This window comes from Pipra filicauda, unplaced genomic scaffold (genome assembly GCF_003945595.2).
Source record: "Pipra filicauda isolate LSUMZ 115617 unplaced genomic scaffold, ASM394559v2 scaffold71_size5581439_pilon, whole genome shotgun sequence".
Lineage (NCBI taxonomy): Eukaryota > Metazoa > Chordata > Aves > Passeriformes > Pipridae > Pipra > Pipra filicauda.
Window position 1 is genome coordinate 1624500 of NW_024104887.1, and position 19386 is coordinate 1643885.

The following is a 19386-nucleotide window of genomic DNA, read 5'->3' on the forward strand; positions in this document are numbered from 1 at the left end:
CAGTATGTCCGGGCATGTGTAAGATCCAAGCCTGACGTGGCAGGGATCCCACAGTTTCAAGTTTTTGGATCAGCTTGGGTCTTTATGGGTTTGCTCCAGTGTGGTGATTTCTCCATGCACTGGACAGCTCAGCAGTGGACATGGTGCCTGTGATGTGGTCTCCCAGTACTGAGTAGAAGGAGTCTCCCAGTGCTGGGAGATGTCTTGCTGGCTGCCCTCTTGCTAACAGAGCCCAGGAACGCAGCTCAGCATCACTCAGGATCAGAGTGCTGTTTACCAGCAGCCCAAAGCCCTTCTGTCCAGCCTCTCCCCTCACATTAGGTTGTACATACAGGCTGGAGCACCAATAACTTTTTAAACCAGCAGACATATCTCTCAGTCCAGAAATGTTACCCTCAAGTCAGCTCCAACCGAGAAGCCTTTCTCAACCAGCAGCACCCTCACATACCCCCATCTCCCCATGCAGCAATGCTGCCTGCCCTCAAGTGCCACCAGGGCAGCCAAGGAATGCTCCTCAGGAACTCCATAGTTCCTCAGGAACACAGCACTGCCCATAGCCCTGCAGGGTGTCCTGGAACTTGAGTCACAGACCTTGCTTGGCTCCAGAGCCTCATGTTGTTCAGCATTCCCAGCCACAAACCTTGCTCAAGCTCAGTTTTTCTCCCAAAGACTGCAGAGAGGAACCATGGGTTCTTTCAAGCCCAAAGTTAAAACTTCCCTCCATTCCAAGGGAGCTCCACAGACACATTTCCCCTTGGCTGCAGGGAACAATGGGACTGACTGACACACATCGCTCACACCCTCAGAGGAGCCCACTGCCCTCTGCACACTCCAAGCTGTGGTGGTTTCTTCCCCTTCCCAGCAGAGAACAACCACCTAGCCATGGACAGTGGCAAACTGTGAGTGAGGGGTTTGCAAGGTACGGGCTTTGCTGGTCCTATTGACTAATTGTAACCTTACAGCCACAGTCCAGTGCTCAGTGACTGGAACAAATAAATTGGAAAGAATGTTGCCTAACACACTTTAATTTTCCCCAGGTCTGCCTCCCTGAAGACTGGACAGAGAGATCCCCCCACACCTGTGTGCAGGTAGACACGAGGCAGCACAATCTGGCTCCAGGGTTTATTGCAGCTGATTCCTCCCACCGTGGGTAGCAGAGCTGTGGGGGGAGCGGGGCCCGGGGAGGGAGCGGGGCCTGAGCAAAGCAGGGTCCACCGACTGCGCGGGGCAGGGAACTGGCACCGTGTCCCCCTCCCCAGGACGGGGGCGGGCGCACCCACCCCAAACCAGTGCCTGTGCCCCAGTGCCGGCCGGCACCGCGGCACTGGGCGGAGCTGCCCGTGTGCCCAGGGTTCCAGGCGACGGCTCCTGGGCCCCAGAGCTGCTGTGTTTCAGCTGGTGAGGGTGCAGGAGCTGCGGGCAGAGCAGGACATGCACTGGGACTCGCAGGGGACAGTGGGCAGGCACGGGAATGGGGCACTGAGCAGGGGATGGTGGCACTCCTTCACTGCCGGGGTTCTGGGCGCTGCAGCAGGGTCAGCACACGTCTGTGGGTTTGACCAGGATGAGGGAGGATGCGCAGTCACCGCTGTCGCAGAATCCCGGCCAAACGATGTAGTTTTTGGCATTGAGCAGGACGTTCTGGCACCTGTTGTACCACCACCCCCCGTAGCTCTTGGCGCAGTTCCCACTATACTGGTCCTGGTCCTTGTCGACCGTGCTGAACTTCATGTTGTCGTGAATGCCCCCCTTCTTGGGGTGGTAGAGGGTCAGGTAGTCGTCCCCATCGCCAGAATGCCGGCCCAGCCTCAGGGGGTACCCGCTGTCCTCGCTCTCCACCCTGAAGATGTCGTACTCGGCGAAGTGGGTGACGTTGGTTTTGTCCCGCACGACGAAACGCACCTTGTAGGTGCCCTGCTGGGTCAGCAGGTGCAGGTACTCGGTGCCCAGCCAGTAATCGGCGTGCACGTTCCCGAAGCCGTACTTGTAGGTGGTCCAGGATTGCTTCCAGTTGAGCTCAGTGTCATGAGAGTTTCTCTGGACAACAGTCCAGCCCTTGCCTTCAGTGTCCATGTCGCACCAGACCACGCGCGGGGGGGACCGAGCCGGCTGGATGACGTACACCCCGCTGGGGCTGTTCTTGCGGAGGCGGCTGCAGTCTGGGGGGAACCCTGAGGCTGCAGCAACAAACACGGGTTGAGGTGGGAGAGAGAAGGATCGTGAGTCTGTCAGGGCAGCGAGGTGCTCCTGTAGGGCAGTGAGAACGCAGGACAAAAAGGGGTGGTTCTGCCTGCGGCTTTTTCATTGGCTCATCCTTGGGGAACCCAGAAAGTCTCTCTAAGCCAGTGACCCCTGTAAGAGCCCTGGAATCTATTTCTTATGGTTTGCTGTTTCATTTAGAACCTTCGTTGGACATCATTGGCATCTGGCCAAGGAAAGAAGGGGAAAAAATCTTCCAGATGCCAGTGGTGTCCTTCAAGTATATCTGGCCCATACACAACATCCTTGATATACTGAGACACAGCTCTTGCAAGGACCAGAAGTGTCCAAAATGCTCCACTGGATGGCGATATGTAATGAGAATTTATGTTATCCCTGGGGGTCATGGCATTGAAAAAGAAGGCTTAGTTCTGCCGTGGTCTCATAGGGATCTCTTCTCCCAGCTTGTTACAGTTTATCTGATCTGTCATGACTCACTGGACAAACTAATTTACTATCTAATTCGTTTTTCTTGGTTTGTGTCTGAAAGGAGACAATTTGCCATGCGTAATTCCAATTCAACCCCTGAAAATCTGTTTTACTCAGACACTCAGGTCTTGCAGGAACTGTAACCCTCCCTTGCAGGGAGTAAGGGAATGCTCCTCATCCAAGAAGAGCAAAACAAAAAAACAAATAGCTGGGAGGATCTCTCCTAGAACTGATGCTCACAGTCATGGCAGAACAATCCTTCCAAGGTGTTTTGGGCAGGAACCTGTTGGTTTCAGCATAGACCCACCAAAGGGGTGAAGGTGGCTTGGCAGGAGTCAGGCTGTACAAGCCACAGCCCTGGGGCTTGTGTGTGAGAGGTTCCTGTGCTGTGCATCCCCCTGGGTGTTTGCTGGCCTTCCCTAGCCCACAGCAGACCTGAGAGTCAGTGCTGAGCCAGGGAGACCCCATCCTGCTCTGTCCCTCGGTGCCCAGCCCGCATCCCCCACTGACCCCTACTCACCGCTCCGGGGGCTGGCAGTGGGCACGGCCGGGCCGGCACTGGCACTGAGGAGAAGCATCGCCACCACGGTGGGCAGGAGGACAAGGTCCCGGTGGAGCTGGTGTGTCCCAGCCTGGAGCCCTGGGGAGGAAAGTGCCCATCACCACCAGGATCCCTGGGTAGCCCCCGGGATCCTCAGAGCAGGGAAGGCAGAGCCAGGGCTCAGTCAGGAGCAAGGAGCTCCCAGGGTGGTGGGAACTGCAGCTCCAGGGCAGGCTCTGCCCTGCAGGGTTGAAGCAAGGTGGGAAATGGCTCTGTCACCTCCTGATCAGCTCCTTCCCTACACCACATGGCAACCTGCAGTTTGTTCTCGGAACCCACAGCCCAAGAGAGGGCAATGACACAGGTGGATCAGTAGCTTGCCAGGTGGGGAGGAATCACAAGAAACAGCTATTTTTGGAAACTAAGCCAAAGGATGGGTCTTACTGCCCAGGTGCCAGCTCCCAAGCACACAGAAGTCTCTTGGGCCCCCACAGGGACACAAACCCAAACCCTCTGTGCTGACCACCAGCACCCCTCTACATCCTGCACTCACTCGACTCCTGGGGGAGATGCCACCATGCCAGGGGCAGGATCCCTGTGCAGCCACACGTGCCACATGCACTGGCTGGGAAGGGAAAGGACCAAGGTGAAACCTAGGTCTCCACCTTAACCTCCATGGGAACATATGGCACAGGTACCCCAGGGCAGGCACAGGCTGGCACCAAGTGTGTGTGTTGTTTGGTGCTTTGGTCTGGCATCCCTCCTGCTCCCAGCGTGCTGGTGTCCTGCTCATCCTCTCTGTGCCTTTGCATACTCACCCCGTCAGGTCTCGTTTGAGCCCAGCACCACACAGGAGTGAGGTGTCCCTGGGCAGGTCACTCACCCATCACGACAGCACGGCTGCGCAGAGAGCAGGAACCCGGCGGTGCACCCTCCCATGCCGAGCTGTCCACGCCGAATTTATAGGCACTGCACACACCCACGTGTGTTCACACTCAGCAGCTGTAGAGGCACTTGCAGATTGTGACTCGAGCAGTTTCCAGATCCCATGACAGCAGAGCTGAGGGGAGGGAGGCATGCCCTTCCAGCCAGAGAGGTGCAGAGTAGCCCCCTGCATGCTGAGGGATTTCAGTTATTGACTGTCCCTACACAAACACTACATGTGAATTGCCCGCCTGGAGCAAATTCTGGAGAGCTGGGATCAAAGTGAAGTGGAGAGACCCAGCTGTTTAAGGACATACACACAGAAACCAGCAAAGGAGGAGAGGTCTCCTGTGTGCCCAGTCCCAAAGGTGACCTTGGAAAGGTGAGGACAGGGCCTCGAGAGAGGTGCCAGCTTGCTAAGTCTCTGCTGGCAGGTTTTAGGATCAGCATTGGGCTGGAGCAGCTGTCCAGCAGCCAGAGCCACTGTAGACACAGTGTTCCCTGGCACCCCAGTCTGTGTGCTCTGAGCAAGGGCTCCAGGTAACAAACAGGTGCCTGTGGGTCCCTTTGCCACTCTCCTTCCCAGACCCTATCTTTGGCCTGGTCAGACCCTGCAGATCCACCCTCAGCCCCCGAAACATCAACCTGGAGTTGCACTGTCTATGGTAGCAAAATGCTCTCAGGACAGACACTTTGGGAGGGCTGTTGTTCATACCAGGAGGTGCAGGCAGCTCCATCACCTTGTCAAATTTAAGAGGATAAAGATGTGGCCCTTCTACTTTCTTCTCCTGTGTTGGTTTCTGACCAGATGTCTTCTTCTGGCACAGCTCCACCACACTTGCTGTTCACAGCAAGTCGAGTTCAAGATGAAGCTCCCACCAAACTTTCCGTACTGTGGGAGGCCACATCAAGCAGTGCCACTTGCAGGGATTGAAGGACAGCAGCATCCAGACCTCTCCAAGGTAACACATCCCTGGTAAGGAATTTCTGGATGGACAGGACAAGAGAAAGTGGCTTCAAGTTGCACCAAGGGAGGTTTAGATTGGATATTAGGAAAATTTCTTCATGGAGAGGGTTGTCAAGCACTGGAACAAATTGCCCAGAGCAGTGGCTTCAGCTCCAGAACAAACTGCAGGTTGCCATGTGGTGTAGGGAAGGAGCTGATCAGGAGGTGACAGAGCCATTTCCCACCTTGCTTCAACCCTGCAGGGCAGAGCCTGCCCTGGAGCTGCAGTTCCCACCACCCTGGGAGCTCCTTGCTCCTGACTGAGCCCTGGCTCTGCCTTCCCTGCTCTGAGGATCCCAGGGGCTACCCAGGGATCCTGGTGGTGATGGGCACTTTCCTCCCCAGGGCTCCAGGCTATAGCTGGGAGTTTGGAGAAATCCTCTCTGTGGCCTTTCTCCTGCCTGCTTTGCACACCCTAATCCCAACATAGGCCTCCTGGAAAAGGTGCCTGGGGGCTGGATGTTGTTGGAGAAGCCCTGCTGAGGGTCTCTGCCTGGCCTTGCTTGTACCTGCTGTTGGTCAGCAGCACAGCAGGGCAGCCACAGGAGTGTCCATGACTGGGTGGCCACACTGCAGGGACACAGCCTGTGACAAAATTCCAGCCCAGTCTGCCACAGGCTCTGGCCATCCAGCCCAAGTTGGATGCTGGGGCACAGGAATCTTCATAACTCAGAACACCATGGGCATCAACCCCTGGGGAAAAGGAGGTCTGGCGTTTTCTGTATGACATCCACAGTGTAGGCACTCCTAGAGCAGAGAGGGGCTTGAGGTGAGACCATTTTACATCAGTGTCACGTCACCATGCCCAGAAGTCCAACTCGTGATCGTGCCAGGGGGACCACGGTGTGAGTTGTGCAAGGGGCAGCGCAGTGAGGGGCAGGAGGCAGCTGGAGTGGCACTTTCTGAAGTTCGGGGCACAGTTTCCCAGGAACACTGGAGTACCTCTTCCCTGAAGGGTCTGTGGGGTCCCCAGGGGCTGTTGAGCTCAAGGCCGGCTCTGGAGAGAGCGATTTACGTCTGATGTTTGATTTCCATCCAGAAGGGGAATGTCATCCGGGTATTTACTTAGCAGTTAAACTGTGTGGAGGTGCCCCAAGAATGTCGTTCCCTGGGGAAACCCTGCCAAGGCAGGGGGGCAGCCGGGCACTGTAAATTGTGGTTATTTTAAGACATTTGCTTATGGGCACCCAATTATTTGCTTTGCCTCTGAAGAAAGCTCTTCACCTGTGTGAGATGCAGGCTTCATTGTGTGAGGACTGATCACTTGATGGTGGAGAGCAAATAAGCCCTAAGCCACTGGTCTTGTTGCCAAGCAGAGGACAAGTGCTGTGGTTTGGGTCTCGTGCCTCCACCCCCTTGCCTGATCAGCCCTATAACTTTCAGGCTGGACACCCCTCCAGCCAGGCCAAAACCACCTGGCTCTGTGCTCTGCAGGGTCCCCGCAGAGGCGACATGGGTGAGTGTGGGGTGGGGTGGGATGGAGTGGGATGGGATGGGATGGAGTGGGATGGGATGGGATGGGATGGGATGGAATGGGATGGCGCCTCTGCATGTGACTGTGGGTCACAGAGCACCCCAGCACTTTGTCTGCTGCAGGGTCCCTCCTCCCCATACCCTGAACATCCCAGTGCCGAGTCCACCGCCTTGTCTGAGCCCGCTGTGCCTTGGGTTGGGAACTGGGGCAGGAGCCTGCGTGCTCTGCTATTTCAAGGCTGTACCAGTGTAGCTCTGGAGTGCCAGAAAGCCCATTTTACAAGCAGTTTTCAGTTCTCTGAGGAAAGTGTATTCTAGACTAGAAAATGGATGCTCCACTCTTTAGGAATAATGGTAAATTTCCTGTTATTTTACTTAAGTTTAATATTGCAAAAAGTGTGCTGGTTTCCCCTGCTGCTCTGAACAAGAACAGACCAGAGCAGCTGGCTACATATGGAAATTTTAAAGTAGCCACATAACCGACATAACCACACAAAGGGCATCATTTTCCCCAGCCAGGCTGTAATTCCTGAAAGTCTGTGCTGCCCCTCTCTGCCTGCTGCTTGCACACACACAGCCCTGCCTGGGGCTTGTTCCCACCCAGACACCCGGGGTCTTACTGCCCACAGCCCCAGGGCTCAGACAAGGTGAGTGTGTCATGGGAGTGTGATGGGAGCTGGCAAGAAAGGGGATTCCTCCCTCCATGCTCACCCTGCTTGTTATCTCCAGCCTCCAGTCTTGGGTTTTACAGGGATTTCTGATTACAGAACAGGCACTGTGGGTTTGGACAAGGTTTTGGCACTTTTTCTGTCTCAAAAACCACCTCAGCAGTGCCACCACTAGTGACTCCTGGTAATGAGTAGGATGTTTCTCATAAATGAGCTGATCTACATGGGGCTCATGGCTCCAAGAGGGAGCTCTACACAGAAAGAGTTTTATTTTCCTATTTTACTCGGCAGGTAAAGGAATCCAATGGGATTCATGGCTCTCTAATGGAAGAGTTATCATCTCTTTCTTCTTTTTCCAATCTTTTCCCATTTCAGCTACCCAGTGCCTTTGTCTTCTGCTTCTTACCTGCCTGCTGGCCCTGGCAGCATCTCTTCCTGACCTTGACATAAGAAATTTGTACCTCCTCAATGGCACGATGGACGACATTATGAATGCTCCTCCAGAGTCCCCCCAGCCTGGTAAGTGTCCAGTACAGCAGGAAGAGGCAAATCAGGTCCTGATCAGTCAGATCCCACAGAGCTCCTCACAGGATCCCAGGAGAAGGGGCAGGTTTGGTCCCACTGGCAGCAGGACCAAGACAAGGGTCACGGGCTCTTCCTTGGAGAAACAGGGTTAAAGATGTTCATGGTGTGTTTTAAGGACAGGGAGAATGGTCCCCACCTCTGGAAATCATGAGGTCAGGGGAGAACTCAATTCAAGGGAGTCCTCAATACAAAGAGGAACTAAATGAGGTTAATACAAAGAGTCCAAGCAGGGGCACTGGTGGTGGTGGCAACCCGGTGGCAGTGGCGACCAGGTGGTGGCACAGAGTAACCTGCAGATGCCAGGGTATGTTGGAGCAATGAGAAAGCCTTCAAGAAATGCTCCTGGAAAAAAAAAAGGCAGGGGCTGTGGGTGGAACGTGGCACAACAGAAAGTGCTGGTTCCCTTCCAAGGGAGAAGGATGAATTCCTGGCAGAAAAGCTCAAAGTCCAGGTGTTTGGTGCTGGTTTCACATCAGCTGTCAGGAAACTGCCAACACAGGGAGCCTCATGACTGAGACAAGAGCCTGGGCTTCACCAGGAACTGCAAGTCTGAGGAGAGAAAGAAAATGTGCTCTGGACTGCACAGTGCTCTCAGGCACATGGTGTGATTTTTGGGGTGGTTCTGTGCAGGGCCAGGAGTTGGACCTGATGACCCTTGTGGGTCCCTTCTAACTTGGGATATTCTGTGATTCTGTGATCTCTCACTCACAGCACTGGTAGCGTGCTCTGAAAATATCAGCAGCACGAATGCAAGCTGGGTGAGCAGGGAGGCATGCCAGAGAAGACAGGTCAGCATTCCAAGTCTTGACTTGAGGAGGAGTGCATCCAAATGGATGGGGAATGAAGGCAGAGAGGAGCAGGGGCAGACTGTGGCTTACAAAATGAACATGAGTGAACAGTTTCATATGGCTGCAGTAAAAGTAAATGCCATGGTAAGAAAGTCCACTAGACCATGTCACACGAGTGTTTCCCACCCCACACAGGTTCAGGCAGTGGAGAGAGTCAACAGGAGACAAAAAGAGAGCCAAAAATCTGGCAGGCCGACTGTGTCAGGAATGGGCTTATACACAGTGTGCAAGAGCCATAAGTTAAACACTTCACAAGGGAGGGGGTAGAACAGCACCAGCTGAAAGCAGGGAACAGGTATTTGAGGGTGGCAGGGAGCAGGTATTTGAGGCTGTCAGAGCAGCAGCTGCAGGATGAGGTGTCTGTTCCAGAGAGGGGACAGGAATGAATTTTGTGATTCCATAAGCCTGTGACTCATTCCTCTCAGTGGATACACAGAAGATGTCCTTACAAAAGAATTGCATTAACTCACTGAAAACCATCCTCTCTTCCAGCAACACCCTTCAAATTCCATTCTGAGCCAGCTGAGCAGAGCCCTCTCCCAACTCCTGATACCTGCAATAGTTTTCCTGTGTCTGGTCTCACATTTCTTCCCCCTATTTCTTCCCCCTCTTCTTCCTGAGTCCCTTCCAAGCTGCTGCTGCTGCACTTTAACAACCATCTTCCCAGTGTTGTTGCCCCCCCTTAGGGTCTTTCCCCCACATAGTGTGCCCAAAAATCCTTTCCACCAGAAAGTTACCTGCCCCACTCTAACATCACGTAAATTCCCCTAAACTACTGGCTTACTGATATCTGAAATCAGAAAGTTCCTCTGGAATTAGGGACAGCAAGAGAAAAACAGGAATATGATCTGGAGAAGATCATGTTCTCCCAGCAGGCATTTGACATGTCTCCCCTGTTCTGTTAATGTAGATGATGGTGATGGACATGTCCGACAGGCCAGAGACATCGGCCACCACCCGCCGGCAAGTCACGGTGAGTCTCTGCGTCTGCCTGGGAGGTTTCACTGCTGCTGGGCTCACCAACAGCTCTCAAGACACTTTATCCATGTCCTACACATGCACTGGCTCCTCCCAGGAAAAAATGCTGGTTTTCTGATGGGCTGCAGAGGAGCCACAGCTCATAACCTCAGGGGACTCTGTTACCAGCCGTGTCCTGGGCTCAGTAGGCGATGAGGACCTTTAGGGTGGGGAATTTTCCAGCTGAAGATCCAAACTGGAAAGTGATGATTCATTACTGGGAAGTGGTGATTGTTAATTTTCCCATTTTCACCACACAGTTGATGAGAAGACTGGGGCTGACTGTGTCACTGAACTGGCTGGGTCAACATTAGCCCATAGGACCAAACACAGGTCCTATCTGAGTGGGGACAAACAGTGGCAGAGGTACTGGGAGAGGAGCAAGTCCCTTCCCAGGAGCCTGTAGGTGCGTTCAGCTCTTTGTTGTATGAGGTGCTGACACTCTGGAGCATGGAAAGGCCATAATCAAATCCAAGTCAGGAAGTCTCTACAGAGCTACTTGGGTAAGCCCAGAGAACACCAGTGGCTTTGCCCTGTGGAGTTTCCAAGGGCTGATCTAACTGTTAACGATATTGATGTTGTGATCACCGTCTCTCTGGGGTTTCTGAGATTACTGCAAAGGTCTAAAGCCTCTGTGCTGTACCCACAAGTGGCTTTGTCACCCAGATTTGCATTTGTCTGTGGTCATACATCACCTGCATGGCACAGGCAAATCACCACAGCACTGTGAGACTGAACCCAACCTGGGCAAGGGTCCTTGGGTGACGGCGATGCCTGGCTTGGTCTCACCAGGCCCAGACAGTGTGTCCCCATCAGTTTGAATCCTGTCTTAGGAAGGTGTGAAGCTCAACTACTACACTGATCAAGTTAAAATTTTGATTTACTCCTGTGAGCACGTGGCATGAATACAGTGGCAGGAACAGAGCCCGTGGCAGGAATGTGTGTGCAAAAAGATCTAGGCACAAAAGGAATATCCCACTCTCAGCATGTCATTGTGTGGGATTTAATAACCATCTCTGTTTCCAGCCCCAGGTTGGCCCAAGGACTGCAGTGAGATTCCCCGTGGCAGCCACAGCGGTGTCTACATCATCCAGCCCAAAGGGCTCCACCACCTCGTGGTGTACTGTGAGATGAATGTGACCCATGGGGGCTGGACCGTGATCCAGAGGAACCAGAGAGACACACCAGTCACCTGGGCCGAGTCCTGGAGCACCTACAAGTTCGGCTTCGGGAACGTGCGCACCGAGTACTGGCTGGGCACCGAGTACATCCACCAGATCGCCAAGCAGAAGGTCTACCAGGTCAGGTTTGTTATCCAGGATTCTGCAGACACCATCAGCTTCGCAGACTACAACCTGTTCAGCGTGGAAGACGAGTCCCATGGCTACAGGCTGAGGCTAGGTGCCTACAACGGGACGGCGGGGGATGCCATGACCTCAGACAATCCCAACAACATGCATGACAACATGAAATTCTCCACAAAGGATCGGGACCAGGACACTTACAGTAAGAACTGTGCCTACAGCTACGAGGGCGGGTGGTGGTTCTCGTCGTGTTACTCTGTGAGGCTGAATTACAAGGGTGGCATGACATGGGGCAACCTGTGCAAGGGCAACTGCAAATCCTCCCTTATCCTCATCAAACCAGCTTCATATTGTTAGTGCTTCTTCCTCCTCCTGTCCACACTGGACACTCTGCAAAGGCTCTGAATGGCCAAAGAGCATGAGCCTCTCTGGAGCAGAGCGAGGAGCCCAAAGATAGCAGGGCTTTAGTGAAATGCCACTTTCCAATCCCCACTCTGAGTGCAGGCTCCCCTCTGCTCAGCTCTATTCCCCTGTGCTTGCCAGTGATTCTTTGTTATTATGTTCGTAATCAAGAATAAAAAAATTAGTTGTGAAATTTGTGGATTCCCCACGTACCTTCCCTGTGGGAGGAAGACACAGCCCTGGAGTGACATCAGAGTTCCCTGCCTCCAGAACTCACAGCGAGCAAAAAAGCTGCATGCCACAAATTTCCATGTACTCTGAGCCTCTCTGCAGTGTCTGGTGAAGCATCCAAATAAATGTGCTTGCTTGAGCTCATTCACCAGTAATGACATCTGTTCTCTGTCTCTGGTGTGCTCCCATGAGACTCGGGAAATCCCATGCCGGGTGGCAGGACGGGAGTCTTGGGATTATCACAGAATCACAGACTGGTTTGGGCTGAAGGGACCTTGAAGCTCATCTCATTCCAACCCCCTTGACATGGGCAGGGACACCTTGCACTAGACCAGGTTGCTCAACCTGGAGGCAGAAAGCCTTGAGTGGTTCTCACAGGAATGGATGTAGGAAAATTAAACCCAGTTACACTGTGATAAAGGCCCTGGGATCTGCACAGGGGGGTTCAGAAGGGACCAGGCACATGGGAGAACTCATCCCACATCATCACCACACTCACAGTCCTGGGTCAGAAGCTGTGGCAATGTCCTGGTGCCAGGGTCCCACCCCTGCTGGGAGGCTCTGTCTGTCAGGATGTGTTCTTTGCTGCCTGGCTGTCTGCACAGACATACTTTGATCCTCTAGAAACAAGATTTCAAAGTCGTTGGTAAATGTCTGCTGTGAGCGAGAAGCAGTGAGCTGAAATAGAAGCAAAGGAGAAGTAGGTTAGATGTTAGAAATGAGGAATTCTCCACTTGAATTAGGAGACACTAATGAGGGCAAAGTTCATAATGGGATCACCATATCCAAGTTTCTGAGACCAATTTAGATGAATTTTTGCCAGGAAAAGTGCAGACTAAAGAACTAATGCTGTGAGGCTGCAGGACAAGACTGCTACAGCTCCTCCATCCCACAGAGTTCTGGCACTGCCAGGACAGAGTGTTGGAGAAGCATTTTGGCTTTCACAAACCCCTTCTGGTTTTGTGCTGGGGCAGCACAGTAACAGCCATGAGTTTCACTTCCAGGACCAGCCATGAGTTTCACCTTCCACGGCCCGGGAAAACCCATCCCTGGCCCACCAGCTGTGGAGCCCAGTGTGCACTGGGAGCCATCCGGAGAGGTTTGAGAAATTAGAAAATGCTGAGAGAAATGAGCAGTGGGAGATGTCCCAGCCAAAAAGGACCTGACACTGCTCCAGGGAATGGCCCTCAGCACTGCAGAGTGTGGGGCACCTGCAGCTGGGGGTGTCTGAGGAAATGGAAAGCCTGGGCCTCCAGCACCAACCACTGAGCCCCCCAAACCAGAGCACGAAGGACTGGTGGGACCTCTGTGTACAGCCCCTGCCTGCCTTGTATTGGGCACCACAGCACAGGGAGAGGAGGCACAGGGGAGCTCCAGCATGGATTTGTGTTGTCTGGAAGAGCAGTTCTCCTATGCCAGGAGCACAAGCTGGTAGCAGCAAGGAGAGATGGCTGTTGGGAGGTCCTGGAATTTTTCTTCTAGGTGTCTGAATCACTGCAAACATTTAGTGACCACAGCACCCTGTGGCAGCAGTTCCCAGTCCCAGTGGGGCAGCACTGCCACCTCTGCCCTCCCTGGGGGCCAAAGGGGCTCAAACAGAGCTGTAGTGACAGGGTGTCCCAGTCACAGGGTGTCCCTTGACTCCCGTCTCTCCGGAGCCGCGAGAGCAGGTCACCGGGGTGTCACAAGACGGGTGAGACCACGGCGGCAGCAGGTGGAATGTGCACAGCAGGGTGCGGGATGTTCACGGCGCGGGGGCGGTGCGAGGCGCGCACAGTGGGGTGCGGGATGCGGGTTGTGCCAAGTGAGGCGCAGAGGGTGCACAGAGGGGAGCAGGGCGCGCAGAGCGGGGTGTAGGATGCAGAACGCAGGGTGTGCACAGTGGGGTGCGGTGCGCAGGGTGGGCACAGCGGATGCAGGATGCGCACAGCGGGGTATCGAGTGGGCACAGCGGGGTATCGGGTGGGCAGAGCAGATGCAGGGTGGGCACAGCGGGGTGCAGGATGTGCACAGCGGTGTGCGGGGTGTGCACAGCGGGGTGCGGGATGCGGGTTGTGCCAAGTGAGGTGCAGAGGGTGCACAGAGGGGAGCAGGGAGCGCAGAGCGGGGTGTAGGATGCAGAACGCAGGGTGTGAACAGCGGGGTGCGGAGCGCAGGGTGCGCGGAGCGGGAGCAGTGCCGGTGTCCCCCGGCCGGGGGCGGGCGCGGTGCGGGAGCGCCTCGTGCTCCGCTGCGGCTCCTTTAAGACCGGCGGGGGCGGCGGGCGCGGGGCGGCGCGCGGGGGGCGCGCGCGGCTCCCGGCGGCGGGGGCGGGGGGGTCCCGGTCCCGATCCCGATCCCGATCCCGGCCCCGGCCCATGTCCCGGCCCGCGGCGCCGCCCGGCTCCCCGCGCCGCCTCGGGGCGCTGAGCACGGCGCAGCTCCGGGCGCTTCTGCAGGACGAGCCGCGGCTGCAGCGCGCCGCCCGCCTCAGCAGGAAGGTAACGGGGGGCCGGGGGATCGAGGAGGATCGGGGGGGACCGTGTCCCGCAGCCGGCGGGGCCGAGCCGTCGCCGCTCGCCCCAGCGGGGCTGTCCCGGTGCGCAAGGTGGAGCCGCCCGCGGCCCGGGCACCGGCGCTGCGGGGCCGGGCATCCCCCGCCCGTCCCGGCCCCGGCGCCCGCTGCCCCTTCCTTGACACCCGTAATCCCGGGGGCTCTGGAGGAGCCGCAGAATCCACCGGCGGGGCGGGGGATTCTTCGCTCGGGCGTCCCGGCCACGGCTGCGCGGGGCTCCTGTGCTGCAGCCTCGGGCCACCAAACCCGCCGCCACCAAACCCCATCCACTGCCCCCCCAAACCCCATCCGCTGCCCCCCGCAGCCCCGAGATCTGGGGAGGCCCCGGCCCCTCGCCCGCCTTCAAGCCTGGCCTCGCTCCGCGCAGCCGGGATGAGCCCTGCGCGCTCCCGGCTCCTCTGCGGGAGCGGGCGCAGGTTATTCTGGAATCGCTCTCGGCCCCATTTCAGCGTCTCCCCTGCCCCCCCCCCCGCCCAGACAGTGTCTGTGCAGCGAGGGGAGGGTGCGTGGGTCCCCCCCGACATCCGTGCCCGCTGCCGAGCCCTTTTCCTGAAGAGGGGTTGGGCAGCCGGCGCAGGGATTTTCCGTTCGTAGCCCGGCGCCAGCCTTTGCATCCCCCCGGGATGCTCCAGGCAGAGCAGAGGCATGGAGACAGTGCAGGAAGAGAGGGTTCGCCCCTGGATGGACTCGGACCCCCGCCCAACAGGCTGCTGGATCTGCCTGGTTCTGCCCATTTCTCCCAGTGCTGACACACATCCCACGCTCCCGTCCCCGCAGTTCCAGAGTCTGCAGCAGGAGCGGGAGATGTGCTTGGCTTCAAACTGTACCCAGGCCAGGGTGAACCTGTCCCTGCGCCCGCGGCTGGAGGACGGGAAGGCTTCCCTGGCCATCAAGTACCAGGAGCTGCGGGAGATCCGAGAGGCATGTTGGGACAAGCAGCAGCGCCTGGGTGAGTGAGGTGCAGCCGATGGGATGGGGCAGAGCCTGGGATGGCCTGTATTAATTAATATGAGGGTCCAGGTGGGCTCAGCATCCTTGAACCTGCCCCAGGGAAATGGTCCAGTCATGATCAGGAGCGGTGGGGGGAGGAGGCTGCCTGTGACACAGCGAACCCTCAGCTGGGACCAGTCATAGAATCACAGAATGGTTTGGGTTGGAAGACACTTTAAAGATCATCTCATTCCACCCTCTGCCATGGGCAGAAACACCTTCCACCAGACCAGGTTGCTTCAAGCCCTGTCCAACCTGGCCTTGGACACTTCCAGGGATGGGGCAGCCACAGCTGCTCTGAGCAGCCGTAGTGCCAAGGTGGGATGCAGGTCTTGGTGTGCAGGTGGCCCCAGGGATGTGTTTGGGAGTGTTTCAGTTCAAGGGAGGGGGGAGCTGATGCTTTGGGATGGGAAAGGTGGCAACCCCAGCAGTGGGGACGCCCAGGGGAAGGTTGGCAGCCCCATCCCCTTCTGACACACAGAGGCTTACCTGGAGAAGTGGAGCCCACAGAGCGCCCTGGGCCAGCTCCAAGCCAGGCTCGATGCCTCTGAAGCAGAGTCAGAGGTGAGTCAGCTGAGACCCCTTTGCTGCTGCCCCCTTCCTTGCTGGGCCCTGGACTGCTCTCCATGCCTTCCCACATGCCAGGGTCTGGAGAAGAGTCCAAGGGTCCAGAAGTGCCCCCTCTGAGGTCCTACAGCTCTTTTGGCTTGATGGTGTCCCACTGTCCATCCTACAGGTACAGATAGAGCAGTTCCTGGCCCAGGACCTGCCCCTTGAGTCCTTTCTGGAGTCCTTCTGCCAGAGCCGCACACGCTCCCACATCTGCCGGACGCAGCTGGAGAAACTGCAGGAGCTGCTGCAGAAGGACCAGGTGCAGAAGGACCAGGTGGGGAGGGACCCTGCGGGCCCCACGAAGTGCCCAGGTGCCCCGGCTAGCCCACCACCAGCCCGCCTTGCCCCGTTACGGAGTGGAGTAGCCCCCAAAGCCTTCGATCTCTCCTACGGCTTTGTGCCCGCCTTCCTCATCCCCTCGGAGGCCGTTGTGCCTTTTCCCGTGCCAGCTGCGCCTCCCAAGCACCATCTCCCAGCCCTGGGACAGCAGCCAGCATCTCCCTGCTCTGAAATCCCCAGTCCAGGCTCTCCCCTGCGCCTCGTCGGACACATCCCCGTGCTCAGCCCCCAGCCCGTCCGCAGGCAGCAGCGGCTGCGACAGCAGCAGCAGGAGCCTCCACACCGGTAGCAGGGCAGGGATAAGGGATGTCCCTGCTCCTGTGCCTCCACGGGGCTGCACAGGAACACCCTGGCCAGGGAGCATGCGAGGTGGGGGGTGGTGTAGGCACAGCTCTGAGGGGCTGCGGGGTCTGGGGGGCAGGCACAGGGGTGGGTGCTCACAGAGGGATGGAGGTGCTTGGCTGGGGGTGGGATGGGGCAGGTGCTGTGGCTGGGGAGGGGGTCCTGTGTTTGGGGATCTGTCAGGGGGAGGTCTCTGCATCCACAGCAAGAGGAACAGTGAGAGGAGGTGGGGGTGGGTGGCTTTTAGGGATGTCAGTGGGCTCGGTCGGGGGGGGGGATAGCAGGGAAAAGGGCCCAGGGACACTGGGTGCCACATACTTCCTAAATAAAGGCTCTTTCCATGCTCTGTGTTACCCCTTGGCTCTGGCTGTGAACAGCAGGATGGGACAGGCAGGGAGGAAGGGGTTGCAGAGGGAAGCTTGCCAGACTCAGAGGTGACTGGCAGCCAAGGAGGGTCCTCCAGCCCGAGGAGCCCCCAGGCATCGTGCCTGCTCTTGGCTCAGCCCATCACCACCCCAGGGGAGGTGAGAGCCCCCACAAGGGGTGCAGAGCCCCCCATAAGTGTGTGTTCCCACCAAGAGAGGTGTCAGGGACCAGTTTGGCCCTGCACATGGTGAAGGCTTCAGATGATCAGAGATGCCACATGCCAGCAGCCAAGCCCTCACCCCAGGGCCAGCTGGGTTCACTCACAGCTTGGCAGCCACTGGTCCCATCAGCCTGTGCTTGTGCCCACCTTTCTTATCCCCTCAAGGCCATTGTACCCTTTGCCATTCCCCGTCTACCTCCCGGTTTCACCAACCCCCAGTGGAAAAGGTGGCAGGAGGCCTGAGCTCACCTCGTGTCATCCCAGGCTCCTCTGTTGCTTTGAGACCAGGGAGTGGTGTCCCCTATCCAGGGGGGACAGCCCTGATTCTTCCAGCTGCAGCCTCCTGGGCACCCTGGGTTGTTTGTTCCCTGATGTGGGGTGTCTCTTTGTGCTGTTTTTAGCTTTTGGTTTGGTTTCAGGTTCTTCTCGTGTTCTCAGACCCTGCCTGGTTGTAGCATTCTTTTCTTCTTTCCCAGTTGCCTGCCCGCCCTGCAGCTTGGCACTGGTACCTAAACTGTTTGGAAATCATCCCAAGCAGCAACAGGCCCTGGCTCAGGCTACAAAGCCCCCCAGAATATGCATCATCAGCTTGCAGTGTCTGATCACCCTCCACTTCAGCCCTCATTTGTGTGACTGGAGGAGGTTTAAAAGCAGATAAAAGTCAGATAAATTGGGGACCAGCCACTGTGGCTTTATTGGCAGGTGAGGAGATGGTAGTCACTGGAATATTTGGGGTTTCACAGAGCACCTCCTCCTTTCCTGGGTCCCACTAGGCTCAGTTTGGGCTCAGCCTGTCAATGAAAGGCCTGATTATCACAGTCAGGCTCTGTGCTTGCCATATACCAGGAGGACCACAGGAGCCAGGAGGAAGGACTGCAGGAGGGTGTACCAGTCCCACAGGTGTGACCTAACCAGGGATGTCAGGGGACCAAGCAGGAGCACTTAGGAGGCCAGTTGGTCAGTGTGGGACTGTGTGTGCAGTGTTTGGAGGGGCTGGGATGCACAAGCTCACCTGCCCCAGACTACCCTGAGGGGGACAGTGTGGAATGCCCAGAGCTGTGGGTGCAGTGTGGGGACATGGGCCCAAGTGAGGTGTTTGCTCTGAGTGAGAAGGCTTCTCCCTGGGGATGAGGATGTCCACCTGGAAGAGGAAGACCACGGCTCAGGAAAGGACCCTGAGGCAATGGCGTGGGGATATGGTGTGTGCCAGAGCCCAGAGCCAGGCACCTGCAGAGGCAACACTGGTGGGCTGTCACTGCCCTGCCACGTGGGACAACACGTGAGGAGCCAAACCACCCAAAAACCAGCCAGGCCCCACCAGTGGGTCTCCCAGGCAGTGCTGTGTGGGTCTGTCACCAGCTCCAGGGCAAACTTCCCTGGCCTGAGCAGGTACCGAGTCACCTCCAAGGCAGCTCCATGAGCGTGAACCCTCACAGTGAGCAGCTGCCTCTCTGCAGCCTGGGGAGGGGGTGTGTCCCACCAGAGCTGACACACTAAAAGGGACAGTCCAAGGACCAAGGTGAGCTGGGGTGCCATGGCCCTGGGCGTCTGTCTGTCTGTCCCTCCATAGGAGCCCTGCAGCACCCCAGGTACTGGCCCTGCTCTAGGAGTGTGGGCTGGCCCTGGCAGCCCCACGATCCTGCTGGGCTGGCCACCACCCCTCTTCAGGGAGGGGAGCCTTGGGGTCCTTGGACCACAGGAGAGCTGCCAAACAAGGTGAGCCCTTGCCCTGGGGAGGTTCCTCTTACCCTGGAGCTGGTCCTGGCCCAGGTGAGTGGCTGGGCCCCCCGGTTGGGGTGGTCCTGGTAGGGAGTGTCCATGCACCCTGGTGCACCCTGTGCCCTTGGGGAATGTGGGGTGTCTGCCTGTCTGCTCCCACCAGCAGCTCCAGCCCCTTCACAGGGAAGATGGGACTGGAGACAAGGTCCTGCATGGAGCAGGCAGGGATATCAGTTAACAGGCAGTAAGGAGCTGGCAGCAGACAGGGTTACCCTCTGTGCCCCTCCTGCCTGCACAGCAGCTCCCCCTGCCTCTCCCTGTCCCTGCCCAGCACAACCACGTTAAGGGGGGCAAGGTGCCCTTGCTCACCCCAGGGAGGAGGAGGAGGAAGGGTTGCCACCAGGTGTGCACGTGCATTCATTTCTGCTGGGCCAGGGAGCAGCCTGGGCCCAGTCCAGCCCCTCTCCAGCTGGTGTGCAGCCAAACCTGGGCAGGAGGCTGGGAGTGCCCCCCCATCCTACCCAAGACTGGCTCTGTGGAAGCCAGGCTGGATAAGG

General features: G+C 57.1%; 3 protein-coding genes across 3 annotated transcripts; 2 read left to right on the forward strand and 1 right to left on the reverse strand.

Moving 5' to 3' along the window:
* Positions 1–1451: 1451 nt before the first annotated feature.
* LOC113994917 (fibrinogen-like protein 1-like protein) lies at positions 1452–15009 on the reverse strand. The gene is made up of 3 exons (XM_039389272.1): positions 14625–15009; positions 3209–3320; positions 1452–2177 (listed from the first exon to the last, which is right to left on the reverse strand). Exons 1-3 carry the CDS (start codon positions 14973–14975, stop codon positions 1537–1539), a joined length of 1104 nt encoding a protein of 367 aa, XP_039245206.1. The 5' UTR covers positions 14976–15009; the 3' UTR covers positions 1452–1536.
* On the forward strand, positions 6612–11459 carry LOC113994916 (fibrinogen-like protein 1-like protein). The gene is made up of 4 exons (XM_039389254.1): positions 6612–6615; positions 7592–7819; positions 9644–9706; positions 10777–11459. The coding sequence occupies exons 1-4, from the start codon at positions 6612–6614 to the stop codon at positions 11409–11411; spliced, it is 930 nt and encodes a 309-aa protein (XP_039245188.1). The 3' UTR covers positions 11412–11459.
* Positions 14009–16607, forward strand: VPS37D (VPS37D subunit of ESCRT-I). Its single transcript, XM_027734448.1, has 4 exons — positions 14009–14167; positions 15019–15190; positions 15713–15795; positions 15968–16607. The coding sequence occupies exons 1-4, from the start codon at positions 14045–14047 to the stop codon at positions 16469–16471; spliced, it is 882 nt and encodes a 293-aa protein (XP_027590249.1). The 5' UTR covers positions 14009–14044; the 3' UTR covers positions 16472–16607.
* The last annotated feature ends 2779 nt before the right edge of the window (positions 16608–19386 follow it).